Source organism: Canis aureus, chromosome 5, assembly GCF_053574225.1.
Source record: "Canis aureus isolate CA01 chromosome 5, VMU_Caureus_v.1.0, whole genome shotgun sequence".
NCBI classification, from domain to species: domain Eukaryota; kingdom Metazoa; phylum Chordata; class Mammalia; order Carnivora; family Canidae; genus Canis; species Canis aureus.
The window spans coordinates 76,096,617-76,113,908 of record NC_135615.1 but is presented as its reverse complement, the minus strand read 5'-3'; the positions used below and the strand labels follow the sequence as shown (position 1 = coordinate 76,113,908).

The following is a 17,292-nucleotide window of genomic DNA, read 5'->3' as shown; positions in this document are numbered from 1 at the left end:
TGTCAAAGTTAGGGATTCTCTGTGGGGCTTGGGCAAATCTGTTTCCCAGGCTGGATCTTAGTTTTCCCATCTGTAACCCAGGGCATAACAATCAGTTCCGCCTCCCAGATTGAAGCATGGTTCTTGGGGGAGAGGGCCCGAATCCCTGCGGAGAACCAGGCCTGGTTCCTGAATGCCTCCTCCCCAGCGTGTCCCCAAATCCCTCTCCTCCTGACTCTCCATCTGGTCTCCTGTGCTTCCCAGCTGACTGCAAAGAAAACTTCAACACTGTGCAGCACATTGAGGAGGTGGCCTATAACGCGCTGTCCTTTGTGTGGAATGTCAACGAGGAGGCCAAGGTGAGTGCGTAGCTGTGACGGAGCTGGGTCCCTTGGATTTCCCCTGGGGGGGATCTGGGATTGTGGCAGCTCCCCTGATAAGAGCACCCATGGAGGAGGCAGGATAAGGAGTAGGGAAGAAGCACAGGCTTCCAGAAAGGCTAGGCCTATGTCCAGCCCTGTGACCTTGGACCAGTGCCTTGGCTGTAAAATTGGGTGCAATTATAGCGCCGACTGAGAGGTTCACCTGAGGATCATGTGAGTTAAGTAAAAGGTAGAGCACAGCCTGGCATAGCAGTGGTGGCTATTGTTATTAATCAGATCCACCCATTCACCAGATGGGAAAACCAAGCCTCATGCAACATCACACAGCCAGCCACCGATGACACCAGGTTTCCTGGCTTGCAGGCCAGTCAGTGTTGCAGGAGGAGTATTTGGAGTCTGGTAGAGGAGGCCGAAATCTCAGTCATATCACTTCCTGCGTCCAAAAGAAGGAAACAATAGTCTGTCTCCTGGGGTTGTGGTAAAGATTCCATGGGCTCATGTATGTCTCAGACATGGGCACAGTGCCAGACCCGTCCAAGAGGCCTGAAAGTGGAGCCTCTGGTGACTTGTTTTCATACCAGCCGCTTAGTGCCTAAGGCCAACTTGCCATGTGCTTCTGGACCTCTCCGTGCCTTGGTTTTCTGTTTGGAGAGCTGGTGTTGTGGAAGGGGCACTAGTCTGAGAGCCCCGGGCTGGGTGACCTTGGGCCTGTCCTTTGCCTCCTTGGGCCAGGCCTACCCTTTCAGACCAGGATTGGGCCCAGCTCCTGGCAAGGGCATTTCTGGCCTGGACAAGCTGGGGAGCTAGACTCTGTCTGTCTCCCGGCTTGCCTCATGGAGCCGGAGCCATCTAGGCTGCCTGGAGAAAATAGAGCCGAAGGGGCTCTGAAAACACAAAGGGAGGCACAAAAGTGAGGGATTATTATTATTCAAACAGATGCCAGGGGCTGGAGGAGGAGCTGGGGCCCCCAGTGCAGGGAGGCGGGGAGAGTTTCGTAGGAAGGGAGAGGTGGGTTTCGGTTGGGATTTTCTCACAGCCCCTTAAGCCCCCGAGGCGTGGGTCTTTCTCAGGTGTGAGCAGGGTGGGAGCTGCATTAGGGCTGAGTTGGCTGAGGGGGAGGTATGTCTGGCATGCGCCTGGGGGCCTGGCCCCCACAGCCCAGGAAGGAAGGGGGTCTGCTCAGGCACCGCACCCCACCCCTACCTGTGCAGGTCAGGGTCATTTCCAAGGGAAATGTCCCAAAGAACGGTGGCCAGTCGGGAGTGGGGTCTGGCCCTGGCACCCTGTGGAGGAGTCAGTCAGGTAGATGCTCACCAGGTGAGCTTGCCAGGGAATCCCAGCTGAGACTCCGCCCAGACTGCCATCAGCTGGGCCTGGGCTTCGGGGTGAGACTCCAGCTGTCCCATCCCCACAGCAGGTCACTGCGTGCCAAGCCCACTAGGTGCTCCACGCACCCTCACAGCCACATGGGGTAGGTTTCATCATCCCTGTTTTGCAGATCAGGAAACAGAGGCTCCGTGAGGCTAAAGCGCTGGTCTAACGCCACGTGACTTCCCAGCCCTAGTCTGGGGGGCCCCATGTCCGGGCCCACTCTGCGCTGCCACCCTGCCTGCCTCCCTGTGGAAACCTCAGCGGGTCACACCTGCTTAGCGCCCCTGTTTCCTTGGCTGTAAAATGGGGGTGACAGGTCCAGTGATGGCTGGAGCTGGGGGTCGAGGGTGCCGAGGTCCAGGGTCTCACCCTTGTGGCTCGTGGCCAGCAGGAAGGCGGTCTTCCGGGCTCTGGCTCTCTGCCTCCTCACTCTGAGCGGCAGACAAAGGAGGCTCCGGACTTGCATCAAAGCCACGGAAGGACCATCTCCCTGCCGGGCCTTGAGCCTTTGGGCTGCCCTGGGCAACCTCGCGGGGGCCCGCTCCGGAGCCTGGGCTCCAGCCTGCGAGGTGGCGATATAGGTGGGGCCGGGTGCCTTGGGGCCCTGGCGGGGGGTCGCAGGGCCGCAGGGCACCCCCGGGCCCGCTGTTCATCCAGCTCCGCTGCTGTCCCCAGGTGTTTATTGGTGTCAACTGCCTCAGCACAGACTTCTCCTCGCAGAAGGGGGTGAAGGGCGTCCCCCTGAACCTGCAGATTGACACCTATGACTGTGGCTCGGGCGCTGAGCGCCTGGTGCACCGGGCTGTCTGTCAGATCAAGATCTTCTGTGACAAGGTAGCTGGGGAGGGGGGGGACAGACCCTCAGCTGGGCCCCGGGAGGGAGCAGGACAGCCCCGGCCCCCCCCCCCCCCCCCCCCCCCCGCCTGTGGGGCCTCCCCACCATGCAGGGCCTGTCCTTTGCTCTCTCTCACTCTCACTCTCCTCTCTCTCTCTCTTGCTCTCTCGAGCACTCTCTCGCACTCTTGCTGTCTCGCTCTCTCACTCTCTTGCTCTCACTCTCACTCTCTCATTCTCGCTCTCTCTCGCTCTCTTTCTCTCTCTCTCTCTCTCTCTCTCTCTCTCGCAAGCTCACTCTCTCGCTCTCACTCTCTTGCTCTCTCTCGTTCTCTTGCTCTCACTCTTGCTCTCCCTCTCTTGCTCTCTCTTTCGCTCTTGCTCTGTCTTGAGCACTCTCTCTCTTTCTGTCTCTCTCGCTCTCCCTCTTCCTCTCTCTCTCTCCCCTTCTCTTCCTCTTTCTCTCCCTCTCGCTCTCTCCCCCCTCCTCTCCCCCCTCTTCCTCTTTCTCTTTCCCTCTCGCTCTCTCTCCCTCTCTCTCTCTCTCTCTTGCTCTCGCTCTCTCCCTCTCCAAGCATCTTGCTCCCATGAGCTGGTCATTGTGCGTCTGGGCCTCCAGGCGTATCCTCCTCCATCTCGGCACTGCCATCTCCTCTCTGCCACCTTTGGAAGATCTACTTCTAGATCTCTCTGAATCTCTCTCCACCGTCTTTGTGTGTCTGCCTCGTGTTTCTCTTCTTCTCGTCCCTCTTCCCTGTGTCTCTGCCTGTGCCCCTCTCTCCACGTCTGTCTCTCTCTCATGGCCCATCTGACCTCAGACAGGGCCTGGGCGGGCTGGGCGCTGCTACTCCCTGTTTCCTGGTCTCAGGCTGGCGGGGAAGCAGCTCTAGAAGGCTGGCAGCCCCGGAAGGCTGGCCCATATTTAAGACATGAGGCAGCCAGCCCCTGCCAAGACCCGTGGTGACCCCTTTCCCCCTCTTCCCCACAGGGAGCTGAAAGGAAAATGCGGGATGATGAGCGGAAGCAGTTCCGGAGGAAGGTCAAATGCCCAGACTCCAGCAGCAGTGGTCAGTGGAGACAGGCCAGGGGCTGGGCTGGCCTGGGACAACAGGGTGGAAGGAGATGACAGGCGGAGGTTAGGGGCATGAACGGAGGGCCCCAGACGCAGTGCCTTCCTCCTCCCATCAGGCATCAAGGGCTGCCTGCTGTCGGGCTTCCGGGGCAATGAGACCACGTATCTGCGGCCTGAGGCTGACCTGGAGACGCCACCGGTGCTGTTCATCCCCCACGTGCACTTCTCCGGCCTGCAGCGTCCTGGAGGGGTGAGGGCCTTGGGCCGAGGAGGGTCTCGGGCCCCGGGTGGGGGCTGCTCCACGTGGGCTGGCCCGGAGCACCTGCCGCTCAGCTGCTACAGGCCGACAGAGCGTGTATAGGGCCCGACGTTTTTTTACATCAACATGAAAATGCTCTTATCGAATCCCATGGGATTAAAAAACGTACACATGTTCAGACAATGTTAGTGACCTTTTCTACTGTGAAGAGAAGGTGGTCATGAAGAAACATTCATGCCTGGAGCGCACGTGGAGGTTTCTGATGTCCGAGCCCCAAGTTAGATGGCGGCTGAATCAAAGCTGGTGGGCCGTGGTGGTCCCGGGAGCAATTGTGAGCGCCCACTTTGCGCCAGGCACTGTTCTCGATGCTTCCCGTGCACCACCTGCTCTCACCCTCCCTACCTCCCCACGAGGTGGAAACTCTCATTCCCCCGGATTTCTGAGGGGGGACATTGTAGCACAGAGACCAAACCACCCAGTAGGCGGCAGAGCTGGGGTTTGGACCCAGGCACCTTGGCTTCAGAAGCAGACCGAGCTCCTCAACCATAGCTACACCACCTCTCAGGCTGGGAGCCATCCTTTGAGATGGACTCTGCTGGCCCTCCACGTTCCAGATAAGGCCTCACAATAAGTCAGTGGGGGAATCAGGGTTCCAGAGCTTGTGTGGTCATTTGCTTCCACATTAAACAATTTAGTAGATTTTCCTTCCGATGAGGTCCTCCCCCGGCACCCCGTGTAGGTAGGAATGTTTGCAGAAATAGCTCCTGCTGTCCAGGATGTGCCCAGTGCAGTGACTTCAAACAGTAAGAGATTACGGAATGGACAGAGCAGCCAGTGCTGAGGTGGCCTGTGTCGGCCATCCTCCCCGAAGTGCTGCTGTGGCCTCATGGTCAGTGGCTGCCTACCCCGGTGTCTCTCCCTGCCAGAGATGACTGCCCTCTCGGGATTAAGGGCCCTGTGCCCAGTCTGACAGCTGCTCTGTGGGGAAGAAGAGGGAGGCACATGAGGGTTTGCCCCTGGGAGCCTGGTTGGGGATGGGGTCTGAATCCTGCCTTGGCCTCCCTGCCACGGTGTGCTGGTGCGGAGGGAGGAGGCCTCTTGGGCAGGCCTGGTGGCCTCCGCTCATGAGACTGGTAATGACTGCACCAGGCGCAGAGTGCCGGGTGCACAGGAGGGTGCCAGAGAGGGCCCTGTCCCGTCCTCCGCTTCTCCCCGGGTGCGCAGGCTCCCAGGGCTGCAGGACGGTGTGCGGTCCTGGCCCTTCTGGGCGAGCTGGGGCTCCTGGAGTTTGCCGCATTTCCTCAGCCCCATCTGTGTTCCCTGAGGCCCTGACTCCTTCTACCTGGGCTGGATGCTGCCTTTTGGCTCAATCTTTCAGCTCACTTAAGAGGACTTAATGGGCTGGAAAGGCCCTGCAGCTGCATCTCCCTGCCGTAAAGATTGTGCCCCCTCCCCCAAGAGAGCCTCCAGCAGCAGGGGGGCCCCCCTCATCTTCCTGCACATGATGGACAATGTCTTTCCTTTTTATTGCAGGCTGTGCCCTCGGCGGGTCAGAGCAGCTCCAGCAGGTACAGAGAGAAGCAGCTAAGGGCCTCCTCACCCTCCACCCCTGCCCGGCCCCCTACAGCTTGTGCTGCCCCCCAAGCCAGGAACTGGGCAACTGGGTGCCGGGGAAGCAGCCATGAGACTCTGCCCCTAACCCCCCAGCTAGATTCCCGCTCCTTTCCCACTGAAACTGCCTGCGATTTTATGAGTTGGTTTTATGTGAAAAGTTGGCGAATCTCTGGCGGGACACATGCTTGTAAAAAGAGAAAGAAGCAGCCTTGGAGATGGTAGTGCAGATTTGGAGGACGTCTGGGGACGGTGTGCTGCAGGGCCGGACAGGGGGTCAGCACACAGCCCCTCGGGGCTGCCTCCCAGACTCCAGGGGCCGGGCGAGGGGCCTGGTGCCTCTCTGCTCCTCAAGTCCTTCTCTCCCTCAGCCTAGAGATCTGTGTGAGGGGAGCATATCCCAGGGGGAGTGTGGCCTGAGGCAGTGATGAAAGGGAAAGCACTTAAGAAAGTTCGTTTGTTGTTGATCTCAGTGTCTTCCCCTGTAAACCAGGGGTACTTTTCCTGAGGTGCTTTCACACCAAATGGGGTCACTTATCCCCTCACCACAGCCCCCAGTGGGGTCAGGCAAGTAGGGGTTATTGCTCTACCTGAGGGACCAGGACCAGAGGCTCAGAGACGTGAAGTGACTTGACCAAGCTCACACAGGGCTTATGTAGCGTCGGCAGGCCGGAACCTGAGTCTGCCCTACTCTGAACCCCACATCCCTGCCCCCTTTCCCCACCTCACATCCAAGTGGATTCTTTCTAAAAAGAATCGTGTTGATGGTGAAACAATAGTCTGCATTCACCAAAGCCCACTGTGCGCCACGTGCGGCTCTAAAAGCAGTTTGCATGATCTCCTGCAGCCTCACCAGCTTTATGAAGTATTGTCATCATTACCTTACTGTCACCCCGTTTGATAGATGGGGACACTGAGGGACTAAGAGACTCACCCCAAGTCGCCTGGCTAGCGAGTGGGGTTTGAACCCAGGCAGTCCCAACTCCAGAACCTGCTGCTTCCCCCACCATCCCGCTGCTTTGGGCCTGCCCTCATGGGACCTTCTGCACCTCTGGGGCCCCTTTGGACTCTGGGATCCCCCCGGGTTCCTTATGAGCCTCTCCCTGTCGCCCACCACCCCCAGGTTGCCTCTGAAGCGCACCTGCTCACCCTTCGCTGAGGAGTTTGAGCCTCTGCCCTCCAAAAAGGCCAAGGAAGAGGATCTTCAAAGAGGTACCCTCCCTCCCAGCTCATCCGCTCCCTGAGCCCACCACGTAGCCCCCAGCTCCCCGTGAGGCCTGCCCCAAAGCCTCAAACACCCATCCTGGCCCACGCAGCCAGGGCAGCACCCGTCCCAACAGAGGGCACAAGGGGCTGCTCCTCAGAGCGGGAGTGGGTCCAAGGCTGGAGGGTGGGGTGGGGGTCCGCAGGGCACCCGGGGTGCTTGGAGAGATGTCCATGGAGCCAGTGGGCTTATGCCTCCTCTGGCAGAGGCAACGGGTTCGTTATTTTGGGCAAGCCCCCACCCCCCCCCCCCCCCCCATTCTCTACAGCAGGTGGGAACAGAGTTGGGTTTCCATTCCTGGCTTTCTGGCTTTAACAGCCTAAATCTGTGACTTCCTGGGGGAGGGGGACATGCCCAAACCTCGGAGGGCTGCAGCTGATTATCAAGAAGAAACCAACCAACAGCTAAGATCAAAAGCTTCCAGCAACCTTGACCTGAGCCTTGTACCACACTTGGTGTTTAAGACATCCTGTCCCTAGTTCCCCCACAACTCTGAAACAGAGGGTGGGGCCACCTCCATTTCCCATTTGGATAAAGTGAGGCTCAGTGATGGAAAACTACCTTCAAGGTCTCCTAGCTGGCAGGCGATAGAGCAGGGATTCCATCCTGCCCGAATGGGCACAGTCCGAGCAGGCCCGAGTGGGACCCGCAGAGCTGGGTGGTAGTTCCCATCTGGGCACAGACCCTCAGCAAGGATTTGCCCTTTCTGCAGAAATTGATTTTCTGTTAAACATAATATTTTTGAAGCCTCCCCCACCCCCTGGGTGTTCCCGGGCTCCTTTGTCCTCCCCTTGCCGCTAAAAGCCACCCCTCTGCCTCTCAGTTCTGTTGTACGTGCGAAGGGAGACCGAGGAGGTGTTTGATGCCCTCATGTTGAAGACCCCGGACCTCAAGGGGCTGAGGAATGCGGTAAGAGGCTCTGTGGCCCACGCCCCCCACCCCGGCCAGACCCTGCTCTGCGCTCCTGTCCCCTACTCCTCACCACACAGTTTTGACTTCCCGCAGGAAGGCACTGAGGAGGAATATGCCGGAACCCTGGCTTTCCAATGGCCCACCTGTCCCACCCCATTGGGGGGGGGGGCACCCCCAGGCCTGGCTGGTGGGGGCGTGCCTCTGTGATGTTATCTCCCAGCCAGAGCCCTGGCTCCACCCTGGGAGTCACACACACCATAAATCCTCCTTAATCTGATGGCTGCTGTCTGACAGGCCAGAGCTTTTTGTTGGCTTTGCAAACCTGTTTCTGTTTTAATGGGAATGAAACCCAAAAAGGCCAGGCCCCAGAGACACTCTTTTTTTCTTTTCCAGGGGGCCTCATTCCTCCAGCTCGTGGTTGGCTGGGGGGCACTGGTGGGGGTGGCACAAAGTGGTGTTCGGGCAAGGAGACCTTCCCCAACCCCCCAAACTGCCAGAGAGTGAGTGAAACGACTCTGAATGCAACCCACAGCAGCTTTGTGGCTCAGCTAGAAACTGAGCAAACACAAGCCTCCGCCAGGGCCAGGGGGGCTTAAAGGTTGAACCAACGGGACAGCCAGAAGGTTCCAAGATGGTGGGCTGGGGAAGAGAAAATGAACCCCGTAGTAATGCCAGCTACCTTTTACTAAAGACCCACTACAGGCCAGGCATTTTGTCAGGCGCGCTGCATTTGCTAGCTCTTCATATTCTCTGAACAACCCCGAAAAGTGGCTACGATTATTATCTGTTCATTTCCATGAGAGAACAGCCTTCTCGCCATCAGGCAACCTGCCACAGCGGCTAAGGTAACAGAGCTGCAGTCCAGCCCAAGCTCTCTCCACTCTGCTGTGCCCTTCTGGTCCCTCATGGATCATCTGCTCTGATTGATTGACACCAGCCATTAATGTCACTCGAACATGGACTCGGAATCCTTGGGTTGGATAGACCTAAAAGGGTCCCCATCTGGTATTTGAGCTCTCTCCCCAGCAGCTCTTCCAAAGGGGTACCCACTCTTGACTTGCCTACTTCCAGGGATGGAGAGCTCACCACCACACGGGGCAGCCCATGCTGTCTTCGTACAACTTATGTTTAGAAAGTTCCTAAGTCCTTCTTTAGGTTGATTGAGATCTTCCTCCTGGTAGCTTCCAGCCATGTCGCCATCCAAGTAGAATAAGGACTTTCCTGCCTTGGAGGGATCTCTGTCAGGACCGAGAATAACCAAGCAGCTGAGCCTGATCCTCTTCCTAAAAGGCCTGAGAGGACCACCTCAGCCTGAAGCCTTCGGTCTAAGGCTCGCTGCTGCTTTTAGGCGGCCAGTCACGCCAGACGGCACCCTCTGACTGAGCCTCTCACCAGGGCACAGACACAGGCTGGGCCTTCACTTCATCTTCTCAGCTCCTGGGCTGAACCACGCTGCGTGGACATCTTATGCTTGCTCCCGTTTTACAAATGGGGACGCTGAGGCTCAGCGAAGTCAAGTGACTTGCTCAGAGTCTGCACTCCTGGTGGTGGAACTGGGACCAGACTGAATCTGTCTGCCCTAGAGGAAACTTCTGGCTGCCTGGGGAGAAGTGAGCTGGCTCTGGCTGTGCGAGCTCAGGCAGGCCACTCACGGACCTCCAAGCTGGGGGTTCCTTGTCCGCAGAACGAACACCAGTGTTCTGGGATGTGACCGGGCAGGAAACCCGGGATCTGGCCGGGCCCTGGGTGCACGGTTTATATTCGTGGAGCTGGGCACCCTCAACCACCCGATGGGGTTAGTAATTCCTGCCTCTAAGGGGACAATATCTGGGTGATCCCCCTCACCGCAGGACAGGAGCATCCAGTGCCCCCCTTCTAAGAGAACAGCACTGACTCTGTGGAGGTCTGCAGGCCAGGAACTGCCCCAAATGCTTTTTATGGGCCAGTTTAGTCACTTCCAGCAGCCCTACGGGTAGGGGCGATGCCCATCTCTGCCTCTGGTTTGCCCATAGTCGGCAGCTGGTGAGTGGGGCGCCCTCAGCACTGGAACGATGTTGGGTCTGACTTGAGGCAGGGGTTGGAGGACCTGGTGGATACTCTTTGGGATATTTTACACCCACTAAACGTGCAGTCCGTCAAGAGTTTGTCATGATGCAGGAAGGCTTATAACATGCAACATGAAGTAAAAAAAAGTTATATAAAGCTATGTATGGGGAATATAAAAAATCTGCACCCACCCATGGCCAAAAGATGGGAAAGAGGGCACCCAGATGTTTACCTCTTGGAAACAGGATTATGGACAATTGTATTATTTTTTTCTTTGTATTTCTCCACAGTATGGACGTATGTTACTTTTATAATCAGGAAATAAAAAGATTACAGTAGAAGAGGCTGGAATAGGTCCAGTTTGGGCAGCAGACAACAAATCCCCTACTGTTCTCTTCCAGATCTCTGAGAAGTATGGGTTCCCCGAAGAGAACATTTACAAAGTCTACAAGAAATGTAAGCGGGGGTAAGTGCTCAGTACAGCTCTTCCTCCCATCCCCCCTTGTTGCCCCATTCCCTCTAAAATCTTGGCTCAGGGAGCTCCCGGCGAGCTTGCTCTGCCCCCCATGGTGCCGAGCAGCATCTGTCCTTGGCTTTGTGGAGAGGGCGAGGGCTGTGGAATTGGCAAGGCCACCTGCCAACTGGGAAGGAAAGGAGTAGAAGACAGATGGAAGGGTCTTTAGAGATGGCAGGTGGAAGGCCAGTGCAGGCCCAAAGATCAGAAGACCCAGGTCCAAGCCCCGGCCCACTGGATGGCCAAGTCGTTTGATTACAATGATGGTGATTGTGACTACCATTCACTCATCCGTCTACCATGTGTCAGATGTTGGGCTACACGTCTTCCACTTAACTCTCACAGCCACACTATGAGGTAGACACCATTACCCACACTTCACAGAGAGGGAAACTGAGGCTCAGAGGGGCTAAGCAATATTCAGGGGCAGGAGCAGCACAGTAAAGGCAGGGAGGCAGAAGGGCCCAGCAATGCTGCTGCTACTGGCCGAGTCAGGGCCCAAGGAGGGAGTGGCTGGCAATGAGTCTGGAAAGGGTGCGGTGACTGGGTGTGGTTTTGAGGGAACCCAGCTGAGATGCTGCATAGGCCTTCACCGGTGGATCTGCATGAGGCAGGAGGGGCTGAAGCTTTACCTTCCCGAAGGCTGGGCAGTGTGGCACCTACTGTGGGCTGCTGGGGATTAGTGCTCAACACCACAGCGCCCTTTGCTACCTGCCCAGGAGAGCCTGGGCAAGGGGGGTACAGGGGGCCACATGGTGACTGCCCCCACACTCAGTCCCCCCCAGCTCAGAGACAATGAGCTGGGCGTTCACAGAAGTCCCTGCCCAGCCTAGTGTAAGGAATTGTCAGCACTATTCCCTGCCTGGAGGCCCCACTCCCAGCCCCCCGGCCTCCTAGCCCCCCACCGCAGCTCAGAGCCTGTCCTCCTGCTCTGGACAATGTAACTCCAGCTACATTTACTCGTGGGCCCTGGAAGGTGCTCAGACATCACCTCGTGGCTACTGTCTGTGGGCTTTCCTTTCTTTAGAAGGCTCTGCAACGCCAGGCAGGTTTTGTACCCAGGCTGAGGCCCCATCCAGTCAGGCCCAGGGGCTGGCCTCCCACCCTCCCTCCTCTTTGGTTCCCACCCAACCTCCCACAGAAGGGCCAGGGGAGGGGGAAGCTGTACAGTCCTGTAGACCCTGGGAAAGGACTCGTTTGGTTTTGATTGTGAGTGTCTAGGTTTTTGTGTGTGTGTTTTTTTTCTTCCAAGTTTCGGTTTTAAACTGGGGCTCACAAGCTCTCTGGAGCAGAATCCACCTCATGGCAGAGGGCAGGCTCTGCTTTGCCCAGACAGGCCCAGCCCCAGTTCCCCTGCGGACTAGTGCCCGTGCCCCCCGCTGGCTGCAGCCCAGTCTGTGGCCAGCCTCCCTGACAGATCCCACCACAGGCTGGGCTGAGGGGCTGGGAGATTGTGTGTGTGTGTGTGTGTGTGTGTGTGTGTGTGTGTGTGTGTGAGTGTGTGTGTGTGTGTGAGAGAGAGAGAGAGAGAGAGATTGAGATTTGGAGGGGAGTGCATACAAGGATGCCCCAGCCCCACTGGCAAAGTTGCAGAGCTTTCCCTTAAGCCCCTACGGCTCTTTAAATCCTAATTAAAAAAAAAAAAAAATCCTAATTTTAATAGCTCTCATGTGTGGAGCACTCACTATGTACCAGGTGCTGGACTAAATAAATGACTTCCAGGCATCATCTCATTGACCTTTGAGTTTGGTATGATTATCTGTATTTCTGTAGATGAGGAAACTGGCATTCAGAGTTGGTCCCAGGGTCACAGCTAGTAACTAGCAGAAGGAATCCCAGCCTGCCTAAAGCCTGTGCATGCACCCACTATTTTATCTTGCCTCCTGCTTCTTCCTCTAACTGCTAAGCAATGTGCAAATAAAGGCCTTTTATTTGCCTAGCCCCATGGCCCAGGCCATCACTCAGTAGCCCTTCAGAGGCACCCTATAGCTCATACACAGCCTGTACCATGAAGACCTCGGGCCTAGAATCAATCTGAGGTACTTAAATGAGAAGAGTCTGCAAAAAAACCTTTTGGGAGAGGAGAGGCGAGGCTCATTTGCCATGTCCCTCCGTGTCTGACTCCTCTGCTGAGGAACAGAGAATTCTAATCATGGCCTAGTTTATTTTCACAGAACCCTCCTGAAAGTCCTCTGGACAAAGGTAGATAGAATCAGCTTTACAAGCACCATTGAGTGCTTGAAAGATGAACAAATACACTGTTTTGCTGGCAGCTGGCCAAGGGTTTGGGGCAAACCAGGACAGAAGACAGCTAGAAGCTGGCAAGTGACAAGAGGCCCACATTCTGGGACACTGGTTCCCCACCAGCTCTGCCTCTCTGGCCCAGTTGTCACTGAACTCTGCGGGGGGAAGGGGTCTATGGGCTTGTCTGAGATACCTTGTGTGGAGGTGTGCACCCTGGCCCACTGGGAGCCCCGCTGGGGAGTGGGGGGGGAGGCAGCCGTCAAGTTCCTGCATGTAAGGCACACACTGCCTGGCACCTAGAGACGCCCCGTAACTACTACTGTCGGAAACAAATGGAAACCTGGCCACTGACAGAGCACTCACCCCTCTGGCCCAGCCCTGATCTCCTCGGATCTGTTCCCAGCCTGCAGCCCCCAGACAAAGATCCCTCTGTGAGATGAAGGAACCGCTGATGGGACCCGAGGAAGTGGGAGCCTGTAATCAGACCCTGGCTGTCAGCACCCTGGCCTGGGAGCCTGAGCCCAGACCTCCTTCCACAAAGCAGCAGCATCTGGAAGCCACTGTACAGATGGCCGGACATAGGCCGTAGGCTTAGGCTCCCTGCTTCTGCAAGGTCTCCGTCCTCTGGACCTGGGGGATGGCAGGGACAAGCCTACTGCCTCCCCAGGGGTCCCCCTGGAAAGCAGATGGCTGCCTGCTGGGAGCGGTAGCCTGAGATCTGCAGCCCCCCATTCCTGCCCTACTTGAAACAATCTCGCCCCCATCCAAACTCTCCCCCAGACCTGGCTTTTGCCTTTCTCATATAGGCCACTTCCTAACTCATATTTATAGGGAGTTTTTGTTTTTCTTTCTAAAAAACGGTACAGTGGAAAGAGACAAAAGTCTAGACTCAAGTCCCAGCTCTGCCATCTATAAACTGTGTGACCTCAGGCAAATGACTCTGCTTCTCTGAAGCTCAGCTTTTCCATCTACCAACTGGAGTAACAGGGTTCTAAAGATTTCTTTTCCCAGGCCCTACTAGATTACGGACTCATGGAAGGCATGTAGGGCATCCTCTAGGATCTCTGTGTGGAGCAAGACCCTGCACACAGAGAGGCCTCAGTAAACGCTAGTGGGGTGGATGGATGAGGACCGCCAACTCCGTTACAAAGGGACAGCTGGTGTGGTCGGGCCAGGGAGGCCCTCACAGTGATAGGACGCTCTGCGGAGGGCTGCAGCATGGAGGCCCTGTCCGTCTCAGGTTGGCCCAGGTCCTAGCCTGAAGGGTGTAGGGGGGAGAGAGCCGAGCCCCTCATGTGTCTTGTGCTATCCGTGAGGTTTCCACTTCGTGGGGGTGCACGAGAGCAGAGACTCAGGTGGCACCTGCCTCTGGCTCAGGCAGGCACACCTGAGTGACACATCGCAGCCTCCTACTGAACCCAGGCCACACTGGTCCACCCACCGTGCCTCTTGCACTTGAACTCTCACGTTGTGTCCGAGTCCCATCTGGCCTAGGGGCCGAGGAGTACTGCGTCCCTCCCAGTCAGTCTGCTGCAGTAGAGAGGCCGTGGTTGGAGGAGTGGCTCGGCCCCTTGGTGGCCACTCCCTCCACCATAAGTGGGGCAGTGAATACCCACCTCTGCTGTTAGGACGGTCAGGAGAAAGTCCGAGAGGTGCCTGCCATGTTGTGCGCACCCGATAGGTAGGAACCAGTACTATCATCCTTGTCACCCAGAGGCCTGGCCACGTTCTAGACATATCTCCTCTTCTCTTCCAGGATCTTGGTCAACATGGACAACAACATCATTCAACACTACAGCAACCATGTCGCCTTCCTGCTGGACATGGGGGAGCTTGACGGCAAGATCCAGATCATCCTTAAGGAGCTGTGAGGCCCGGGCATCCATGCCCTCAGACCCCCTGGGGCCGGCCCAGGCAAGGAGCCCTCTGGGAAGTGGCCCCATGCCATACCACACACAACGTCTCCTCATGCCTCAGTGCTGTTACTTGAATGTCCTCCCTGAGGGAGGAGGCCCTCATATTGCAAACCCACAGATGCTACGGTCAGGGAGGGACCTGGGAAGTGTCCCGATCTGAACCCCAACTCATGCTTGAATCTACACTGGATTTCCTGCCGGTGCCTGCCCAGCTAGTGAGAGTGTCATGTTGGTTCACATCCCCATGGCCTGTCTCCTTCTCGGAAGACCCCATTCTTTCTGCACATCTCCCGGTTGGCTCTTCATCCTCTTTCCCAAAGCTGCCTTGAATCTTGTTCAGCTTCCATTCTTGATTCTTCTATCAACTTCAGACTGAGGATTCCTTATATTGTTGCTCAATTAACTTTGATTTTCAGTGCAAACGATTTTTAAATGTCACCATAGTGGAAACTCTCTCGTGGATTTTGTCAATACAAGGTGTAAATAATAATGCTCATTGATTGGAACAAAGTGGCTGCTGTATAAAACAACTGTGCCTGTTTGCTGATGTACACATTTCTTATTTACAATTTCCATTTATGTTATATATATATAAGTATATATTGTATATACATGCAACATTTTATATTTTTCATGGATACATTTTTATCATTTCAAAAAAAACGTGTATTTCACATGCTTGGACTGTTATTTTTTTTTTTAGCTGTTATTCAATTATGCATTTTGTATACTCACATGGTATTTAGTAATAAAATTCTACCTATGTATTGCTTCAAATACTACACTTGTTCCTTTTGTGAAAGTCTTCCCAGAAGAGAGGGTGAAAGCAGACGAGGCCTGCTTCCTTCTGTCTTGTAGGTGGTTAACCCTGGACCCGAAGGCTGGTGGTGCGTACCGGGCACCCGAGAAGCAGCGGTGCCCCCTGGAAGGCAGTGGAATCCTGACGCTAAGATCTCGGTCTTGCACTGTCCCACGGGCCGAATGTTATGACCTTAGGGTCATTGACTAGAGAGACAGAGAAGTCCTGGAAAAGGTCCAGGATGGCCTTGCCAAGGACCTCACAGCTGGGGCCAGTAGGCAGAGCCCAAGGCTGGGAGCCACGTGACCTGGGTTCTTGGGCCAACTCTGCCCCCACGTGCTGGGCCAAGTCAGTTGCCCTGCCGCTGACTCAGCAGCTCCCAGAAGTGGGTGCTCCCATCTCTTTCCAGCTCGGCATTCAGTGACATCATGGGGGAGTAGTTACACCCCAGAAATTAACGGCTACTACAGACCCGGGCCTTTATTTCTTCTAGGGAGCAAATCAGAGCATCTGTCCACCCTTCCTTTCTTCCTTCCTTCCTTTCCTTCCTTCCTTCCTTCCTTCCTTCCTTCCTTCCTTCCTTCCTTCCATCTGTCTGTCCTTCCTTCCATCCTTCCCCTCCTTCCCTTCCTTTGCCCCCCTCCTAGCACACCACCACCTCTAGGCCTGTTTCTTCAGCTGTGAATGAGGGGCATGGATCCTCACAGGTCTCTGTACCGACCATCCTTAGAGCACCAGAGCTGATGGGTGGGTGTCAAAGGCCGCCTGGACCTGGGGGAAGGGACAGCTGCAGCCCCTGGGAGACCCTCCCACCTTCAGTCATTAGGCAGATCTGCTTTTCCCCTTTTACCCATTAGGGTTTCCCATAAGCTTTCATTTGAACAAAATTTTTAAAACATCTGGAAACCACAGATGCCTCCAAAGGCCTCTCAGCTCTCACAGTCAAGAGCCAGTGGTCCCAATTCCCGCCAATGGCCTGGAGTCAGGGCCAGGGCTAGGGTCAGGCCACTGAAGCCCTAGCCTCAGGCACAAACATTAGGAGGCATCAAAGAGCTTAGTAATCAAGAGAAATTGATGCAGTGTGTGTGTGTGTTTGTGTGTGTGTGTTTTAAATAAAGCCCCCCTCCCAAAAAAAAAAAAGTCCACTATGAACAAAATACTAAAATTTGAAGCCAGGATCAGTAGTGCTGACGTCTCCTTCGGCCTCAGACGCCAAGAGGGCTTGCGTGGCAGGGCCCCAGGGACCCTACAGGCATCCAGGGCGGCTGCGTCCGTTCCAGCCTCACTACGGCTGTGACATCGCCCAGGATGCCAGAGCAGGGTGATGTGTGAGGGTGGAATGGCAGCGTGTGCAGAGTGTCAGCACACGCCAGGCACGCCAGAGGTGCTCAGCTTCTGTTCATTTCCTTCCTTCTTGAGCTTCCCGCCAGCTCCCCTCCCCAAAGCGGCTGGGAAGCAGGCAGGTGGTGCTTCTCCACCCTGGTTTGCACCTTGGAATCACCTGAGCAGCTTTTACCCCTTTCTCTACTGCCCAAACCCCACCCCTGGAGCATTTATTGATTTTTTAAATTTTTATTTATTTTTAAGGAAGCTCTACACCCGATGTGGGGCTCGAACTCATGACCCTGAGACCAAGCATCACATGCTCTGCCCCCTGAGCCAGCCAGGCACCCCCACCCTAGAGCATTTAAGTCAGAATTTCTGGAGGTGGACCCAGACAGACCTCAGAACTTTTTAAAGCACCACCCCCACCTCCCGTGATTACAGTGTGAGGTCAAGGTCGAGAACCACTGCTCTAGAGAGGCCATAATTACACAGGCCTTGAAGCCTGTGTCACCTGTTCGTGTCTGGCTGGGTTGCTGCACACAAGGAATCAGTATCCACGCAAATCCTGCTGCGGAGTTCGGGAAGGGAGCCAGGCAGCTCCACACCCGCCGCACATTCAGCAGCTGCAGTAAGGGCACCAGGGCTCAGCTCTGCTCAGCAAAGCACCATGTGAGGGGACCAGGGCTGTCAATGCCTACAAAGGCCATTTGGGCCTCAAGGAGAGCTCCACCCTCAGAGAAGTCAAGGGACAAGGGTACCCCC

At 55.9% G+C, this 17,292-nt stretch overlaps 1 protein-coding gene across 5 annotated transcripts in view; it reads left to right on the top strand.

Annotated features, from left to right (window-relative positions):
* Positions 1 to 15,185, top strand: part of GRHL3 (grainyhead like transcription factor 3) — a 34,136-nt gene extending 18,951 nt beyond the window's left edge. For all 5 annotated transcript variants that reach the window (XM_077899124.1, XM_077899125.1, XM_077899121.1 and 2 more), the window contains 9 exons: positions 244 to 338; positions 2,409 to 2,567; positions 3,556 to 3,634; positions 3,756 to 3,889; positions 5,432 to 5,466; positions 6,633 to 6,721; positions 7,597 to 7,682; positions 10,133 to 10,197; positions 14,246 to 15,185. In XM_077899124.1, the coding sequence (XP_077755250.1) occupies positions 244 to 338; positions 2,409 to 2,567; positions 3,556 to 3,634; positions 3,756 to 3,889; positions 5,432 to 5,466; positions 6,633 to 6,721; positions 7,597 to 7,682; positions 10,133 to 10,197; positions 14,246 to 14,360 (857 nt within the window). In that variant the 3' untranslated portion in view covers positions 14,361 to 15,185. The remainder of the gene's footprint in view (positions 1 to 243; positions 339 to 2,408; positions 2,568 to 3,555; positions 3,635 to 3,755; positions 3,890 to 5,431; positions 5,467 to 6,632; positions 6,722 to 7,596; positions 7,683 to 10,132; positions 10,198 to 14,245) is intronic.
* The last annotated feature ends 2,107 nt before the right edge of the window (positions 15,186 to 17,292 follow it).